General features: G+C 53.3%; 1 protein-coding gene across 5 annotated transcripts in view; it reads right to left on the reverse strand.

Annotated features, from left to right (window-relative positions):
- Arhgef15 (Rho guanine nucleotide exchange factor (GEF) 15) overlaps nt 1-5,615 on the reverse strand; it is a 13,562-nt gene extending 7,947 nt beyond the window's left edge. For 2 of the 5 annotated variants that reach the window (XM_005399415.2, XM_013522176.1), the window contains exons 1-4: nt 3,849-4,044; nt 1,146-1,792; nt 572-904; nt 229-289 (exon numbers count right to left, since the gene is read on the reverse strand). In XM_005399415.2, coding sequence (XP_005399472.1) covers nt 229-289; nt 572-904; nt 1,146-1,743 — 992 coding nt within the window. In that variant the 5' untranslated portion in view covers nt 1,744-1,792; nt 3,849-4,044. Of the gene's footprint in view, nt 1-228; nt 290-571; nt 905-1,145; nt 1,793-3,335; nt 3,396-3,848; nt 4,045-4,191; nt 4,230-5,596 lie in introns of those variants that run through there. The other 3 variants (XM_013522174.1, XM_013522175.1, XM_005399414.2) reach the window with 3 other exon arrangements.
- Between the last annotated feature and the right edge of the window lie 1,561 nt (nt 5,616-7,176).

Genomic DNA, 7,176 nt, shown 5'->3' on the forward strand with positions numbered 1-7,176 from the left:
GTTCAGGCTGGCCTTGAGCTCACTTTGTAGCCCAGGCTGGCCTGGAACTCACAACGATCCTCCTGCCTCAGCCTCCCAAGTGCTGGGATTACAGGTGTGCTCCACCACACCCGAGCCCCAGCCCTTCTTTCCTCCACCTTTGTAGAGGTAGGAGTTGCTTGAACCTGAAGGTTAGCCTTCCCTCAGGCGAGAGCATGGTGGGATGAGGAAGGGGGAGGTGTCTGGTACCTTCCCTCCGTGGCTGCAGGAAAAGGGTTCTGGTTCTGAGGAGCATCATCAGGGCTGTCCCCTGAAAGAGAATCCAGAGTGAAGAGAAACCTCCAGGGCCCCCAGCCCAAGACTCTTTACACCAGCCTCAGCAGCAACTGTTTCTGTAAAAACTACAACTCCCATCAGCCCCAGAGCAGCAGCTAGTAGAGGAACAAATATCCCAGGGCCTATTGGGATTGTAGTTCTTCAGGTTTTAAGTCATTCTGCCTCTATCCTTCAAAGCCCAGAGGTCCCTCAACATCCCCCAACACACACACACACACACACACACACACACACACACACACACACACGTCTGTACCTTGTTGGATTCCATCTTCAGAAGGCAAATCAAGATCTGGCTGTGGGGGTTCCCCAGAAACAATAGCATCCTGTCTGACCCTAGTTGGCTTGGGGGGTTTGAGGGGTGGCAGAAGTTTGCGCTCAGCAGTGGAACGATAGGACGTGAGGACGACCGCAGGGTGACTGATGCTTGAGGCGTTGGGACGTGAGCGGGAGGTGCGTAGTGGGGAGGCCCTGCTGGGGGCTCTGGGGCCATCCTCAGAGCTGCCCACAGGCATCCATCGGAGCTCCAGACCAGGCTGGCCGATGTGACAGACACAAGGGCAGCAAGGAGGGCAGGCCAGGACAGCATCTGTGGTACACAGGGCACCCTAAGGAGAAAGGCCTTGGCCTGCCCACCCTGCCAGGCCTCCTCCCGTCATCTACAGAACCCTTCTGCCCTGACTGTCTTCAAACCCCCAGAAATACAGAAATTGGGTTTTCTAACCACAAAATTCATGTTTGAAAAACTAACCCCTGGAAGTTCCCAGTCTGCAAGCACTGAAAACAAAGCTGAGCTCGCTGAGGCCGCCCCGGCCCCACCATGCACTTACCCGGAGCACCATTCTCCTGGGACAGGTTCCCAGCAGCATCCTTTCTCTCCCCATTCACATCCGCTCCCCCTGGGGGACCCCGCTCCAGGGAGCCTGCAACCTGGGCTCCGTCTTCAGCCCCCCATTCAAACCTGCCTGCCAGTCTCCGCACCGTGCCAGGGGCCGAGGCAGGACCACCCTGCTTCGGGGCCCCAACCACGGGGAGCAGGGGCAGAGGTGTGCAAGGTGACCCAGAGGGCTTGGGTGGGGGGGTGGGAGAACAGACAGCAGGTTCTGGGGAGCCAGAGCGCCTGGACATTGGACTGGGGGTGCTGGGACGGGAGCCTGGGGAAGGCTGGGAGTCGAGGCTGGTTTTAGAAGCCGTTGGAGGCAGAAGGGCAGGAGGCCTGAGGGATGCGGCTGGGGGCTCCCAGAAAATGGGGGTGCACACTGGAGCTGGTGCATCACTGGCGGTGCGGGGAAGTGCCAGGGGAGAAGAGCCGTTGTGAGAAGGCCCTGGGGAGTGGGGGCCCCGTGGGCGGGAAGGAGGCCGAGGGCGGATGATCCGAGAAGGCTTCTGGGCAGGGGGCGTTGCTGCAGGAAGGGACTGGGCTGACATCTTCCTCTGAACTCTTCAAAAGGGTGGTGCGTTCTGCTGGAGTCATCCCCTGAGAGGGGTGGAGGGAGAGAGAGCCCCTTAGTGTCCCCAGTGGGTAGGCTGAGGACATCTGACCGCGTGACTTTGGAGTTGGGAGGGAAGGCTGGTGTCATCCCCACCTTGCATCTCATTTGCACTGTGCCACTCCTCCCCACCTCTCACCTCTCGCCTTTCCTTCTATTCTGCCCTGGACCTTCGTGGCCCTTCCACCGTTAACTTTCTGTGTGTGTGTGTGTGTGTGTGTGTGTGTGTGTGTGTGTGTGTGTGTATGTTGCTAGAGATGGAAACCAGGGGTACTCTACCACTGACCATATCCCCAGCCTTTTTTATTGTGAGACAAGTTCTTCCTAAATTGCCTTGGCTGGGTCCAAACTCAAGATCCGCCTGCCTCAGCCTCCCAAGTAGCTGGGATGGCAGGTGTGTGCCACCACACCCAGCATCACTCTGTCTTTTGACTTCTGCTGCCACAGTCAAGCCAGAGGAGATAAGGCAGGGAAGCTGAGTCAGTGGAGGCAGAAGCACCAGAGAATCAGTGAAATGTAGGAAGAGAGATTCAGTTCGCCTGTATGGGCACAGCGCAGACCTTAAGAACTGTGAGTCCCTGTGTGTGGCGGAGGTTGGCGTGGGTGAAGTGTGTGCTGGCACCAGCGCGGTACCAGTGGGGGTTGCGTGGTGTGTGGCGAGTGTACACTCTGCGTGCTGACTGGGTAAGTGTGCTGCGGGGAGTGGGTGGACAGTGTGTGGGGGCCCTACAGGAGTGTGTGATGTGAGTGTGGGGGCAGGAGTATAAGGGTGTGCGTGAGTTCTGTGCCACCTGGATGGCGTGTGTGAGGTGTGTACACACACGTGGTACACACGCCATGCATGGGCCGTGAGGGATGCATCACTCTTTCCCGGCTCCCACCAGCCCCCGCCCCCCATTTCCCAGTTCCTCTCCCTGGACTCTCCCTTTCCGGATTATTTTTAGCCTCCTTTTCCTGCCGTTGAGATTCCTGGAGCCTCTGACCCCAAGAGACTTCGAGGCCACAGTAGAGGGTCTTCTGTCCCCCACCCTTTCATGCCGACCTCGCCCCAAGTCTGGACAAAGAGAGAGGCCCCAGAGGAGGGCCGGGCCCTGCCAGGATGTCCAGGGGCTGGCCAGAGACCAGGACACAGGCTAGCACCAACAGGACCAGAACCTGGGCCTGGGTTTCTCTTCCTCTCGTAAGGAGAGAGGCTGCTGTCTGGATAAGACTGGGAGTCCCCCAGCTCCCTTCAGGAGCCAGCAAAAGCCACAGCCCTCCAGACCCCAGACAGGTTCTTGAAAAATCATGTGGGGTGGGGGAGGGGCTGCAGCCGGTGAGACCTGCAGCTCAGTGGCCTCTGCGTTCTGGCAGGAAGCCACTTAGCGAGGTGATCCTCGCAGCGGCCTCAACAGCTGGCCAGCTCCTCCTCAGACCCTACCCCATAGGGGTCCCAGCACCCCCTCCCTTCAGGTACCTGTGTTTACTTCCTCCCCCACCCCCCACGCAGGCCTCTGGCAGGGCCCAGGTAGTGGGGCCCCAGGCACTCACCCTTGAGTTCCCTCCACTCTCAGTCACCTCCCAGGGCTGAGTGAGTAGGGGCAGGAAACAGGAATCGGATCCTCTTCCCAACCGGACACCCCCCCACACAACCACACCACACTCCACATGCGCACACTGGGGCCCTGGGAGATGAGAGGGACCTGATATCCAGGGTGTCAGAGGCAAATGGGTCCAGAGAGGGCTGCTCTGCATGTACGCATTCCCTCAGCATCCCTGGGCCAGGGGCTGCATGGGCTGCCTGGGTGGGGGTGGGGTAGATGGGGTGGGATGGCAGAGCTGTGCCGGCAGGACAGCGTGGGTGCCTCTCCATCCCTCTGCCTCAGCTATGGGAGAGTGTGTACGGCCTTCTGTGACCTGTCCAGCCATCTCTCCCTGATTGGCGGTAGCCTGTCTCTTTAGCTGCCAAGCTGCCCCCTGGGTGTGAGCCAGCCAACATTTCACTTCAGAGGACCCCCAACTCTGCCTCCTCCCTGGCATTGCAGTGACTCCCCGTGAACTTACCTTTATCTTTTTTGGAAGCCGTTTCTGTTTTCAGCCTGTCCTACCTGCCCCTTGGAGCAAGGAATGCAGACCTAAGTCTCCAATCCTCCGTTCCTGTGTTCCTGGGGCGGGAACCCAGGGCCCAGGGCCCAGATTGCAATCTCCACAGAGGAAGCCCTTTCCTCGGCCACTCCCGGCCATTGTGTCTATGTGTGTGTGTGTGTGTATGTGTGTGTGTGTGTGTGTGTGTGTGTGTGTGTGTGTGTGTAAGAGAGAGAGGACAAGGGCCAGAAGGTGGGGAGGGGCAGCGGAGATCTGTCTCCTCCAAGTGGGTGTGACATTTCCTGGCACCCCAGCCACTCACCTTTCTTTGGTCCTTGTTTCTCCTGGGTCCCAGTACTTCACTACCTATCACACCAGGAGTCAGTGCCTCTGTGGAGGGGGAGCAGGGCCCCTCTCACCTTTCATTTGTTTTGCAGTTGAAAAGCTGGGTTCCCAGGGATGGAAATGTGTCATAAAAACAACCAAGAGGGTAGAATGAGCCACGCCCCAGCCTGGACAGCACGGTCGTGGGAGAAAAGGCAAATGCCAGTGGTGAGCCGCCGGGCACAGTGGTGCAGCCTGTAATCCCAGCACTCGGGAAGCTGAGGCAGGAGGATCACTGCAAGTTTGAGGCCATCCTGGGGTACATAATGAGTTCAAGGCCAGCCTGAACTGCATAGCGAGAACTTGTCTCAAAAGAAAAAAAAAAACAAAACAAACAGCCTGTGGTGAGCTGTGGAGGTCTTTACCCATAACCCAGCACCTGCTCTCTGTCTATCTCTCTCTGTCTCTGTCTCTGTTTCTTTATTTCTGTGTCTGTCTCTGTCTGTCTGTCTGTCTCTCTCTCTCTCTTTCAGCAGAAACAAGACACTGGGAAGAAAATCCTGAAATTTCCCATGAAAATATTTTAACTTGCTGGGTATGGTGGCACATACTTGTATTTCTAGCACTTGGAAGGCTGAGGCAGGAGGATCACTGCAAGTTCAAAAGCAGCTTGGGCTACAAAGTGACCTCAAGGCCAGCCTGTAATGCATAATGAGACCCTGTCTCAAACAGGCCCAAAAAAAAGTTAACTCTATTTTTCTCAAAGTAAAAGGCTAAAAGCCTTTCTAATCCTCACCGGGGGCCCATCCTATCTACCTTCCTCCCCAGCTTCTCCTCTTAGCTACACTCCACTTCAAGGCCTTTGCACTACCTATGCCCTCTGCTTGCAAAGCTTCTTCCCAGAACATCCTTTATAGCAAGTAAACCCTATACATCCATATATATGTTAAGAGTGAATCATTGTCTTAGTTATTTTTCTCATTGCTGAGACAAAATACCTGACGCCCAAAGTTAAGGGAGGAAAGGTTTGTTTGGTTCACAATTTTTAAAGGTCTCAGTCCATAGTTGGCTGGATTGAAGGCAGGTTGGAATGGCAAAGGGATGTCACAAAGAAGAAAGAGTTCATGATGGGCAGAAGGTAGCAAAGCAAGCAAGGTGCCTCCAAAGCTTTTTTCTGCCCCTTTTGTACTCTATCGAGGCTACTGGGATTAGGGTGGTACAAAACCAATCAGTGGACTGATTTAGTATTCACCCCCCCCTTAATCCTAGTATCACAAACTCTAGACCCACCCACCTCTGAAAAAGCCCCACCCATGACCAAATGAAGCTTTGGAGACATCTAGACACAAGCCATAACAATCATCAGAGGGGCTGGGGATTTAGCTCAGTGGCACAGTGCCTACCTGGCAAGCACAAGGTCATGAGTTCAATTCCCGGTACTGGAAAAAAAAAGAAAACATAACAATCATCAAAAGGTTTCTATTTTTCCATATTCCAGAGTTGCCATCTTAGTTTCACATTAGAAAGTAAGCATCTTGGGCTGGGGATTAGCTCAGCAGCACAAGCGCCTGCCAGGCAAGTGCAAGGTCGTGAGTTTCATTCCTGGTACCAAAAAAAACAAAAAACAAAAAACAAAAAAAAAGCAGAAAGTAAGCATCCTGAAAGTAAGATATTTATCTGTGCTGTATCTGTTCACCGTTGTATCCCAAAGTTGTAGAACCAAGTTAGAGGGCTGGGGATATAGCTCAGCAGCACAAGCACCTGCCAGGCAAGCTCAAGGTCCTGAGTTCGATTCCCAGTGCCAATAACAACCAAAAAAATGACCATAGATAGAACTGGGTTAGGTATATAAAAGATGCTCAATAGAAACTGAGGACTTGGGGCTGGGGATTTAGCTCAGCGGCATAGCGCCTGCCTGGCAAGCGCAAGGTCATCAATTGGATTCCCGGTACTGGAAGAAAAAAAAAACTGAGGATTTTTCCTCAGTACTGGAGTATGTGCTTTGCATAGTTGAAGTCTTGGATCAATCCCCAGCATGACAAGAGAAGGAAAGGAAATGAAAAGAAAGGAAAGGGGAGAGGGGAAAAAAAGGTGCTTATTATTTGATGAATTGAACCAAACAGAACCCTTCCCACAGCCAATGACTACGCTTGCCCTCCTTTCCTATAGACTATTTCTGTAACCGTGATGATCCCACCAGTTTCCCATCACACATGCCCCAAGACCAAGGAGCCAACCTCGATATCAGAATCCTCACCTCTGGATTTTTTGGGTGACCACAGAGAAAAAAATCTTCTGTCCAAGAGCCTCAGAGACCCTACTAGCTATTAAGAAAACTAGACATACATGAACAGCCAAGCAAATCCTGTTTTGTCTTGTTTTCACTGAAACAAGAGTGCCTTTATTAATTTTACTAGTTATAAAAACAGCATTAGGGCTGGCATGTAATTCAGTGGTACAGTACTTGCCTAGCATATAAATCTCAGAACTGCAAAACCAAACAAACCAAGAGTGAGGAGGATACACAGACAGGCAAGACAGCCCCTGGACCTTCACCTGTCTAGTCTGAGTTTATCTTTTTTCCCCTCCCGCTAGCATCACCCCCAGGCAGACCCATTTAGAGGCTTTTCAACCACTTATCTGTTGGTTTGAAACTCCCCATGGTCACAGGAGGTAACTGAAGTTCCCTGGAGCTACCCCAAAAATCTTATAATATTCCTATAGAAGCAGTTCCACTGGGCTTATTGCTCAAGGCAACTGCAAAGGTGAAAATAATGACTTTTCAGATGCATTAAAATCATTGTTTAAGGGGCTGGGTATTTAACTCAGCGGCACAGCACCTGCCTGGCAAGCGCGAGGTCGTGAGTTCGATTCCCAGTATCGGGAAAAAAAAAAAAAAAAAAATCATTGTTTAGCCAGGCATGGTGGCGCACACCTGTAATCCCAGCACTCAGGAGGCTGAGGCAGGAGGATCGCTGCAAGT

This window comes from Chinchilla lanigera, unplaced genomic scaffold (assembly GCF_000276665.1).
Source record: "Chinchilla lanigera isolate Chin_1 unplaced genomic scaffold, ChiLan1.0 scaffold00066, whole genome shotgun sequence".
Lineage (NCBI taxonomy): Eukaryota > Metazoa > Chordata > Mammalia > Rodentia > Chinchillidae > Chinchilla > Chinchilla lanigera.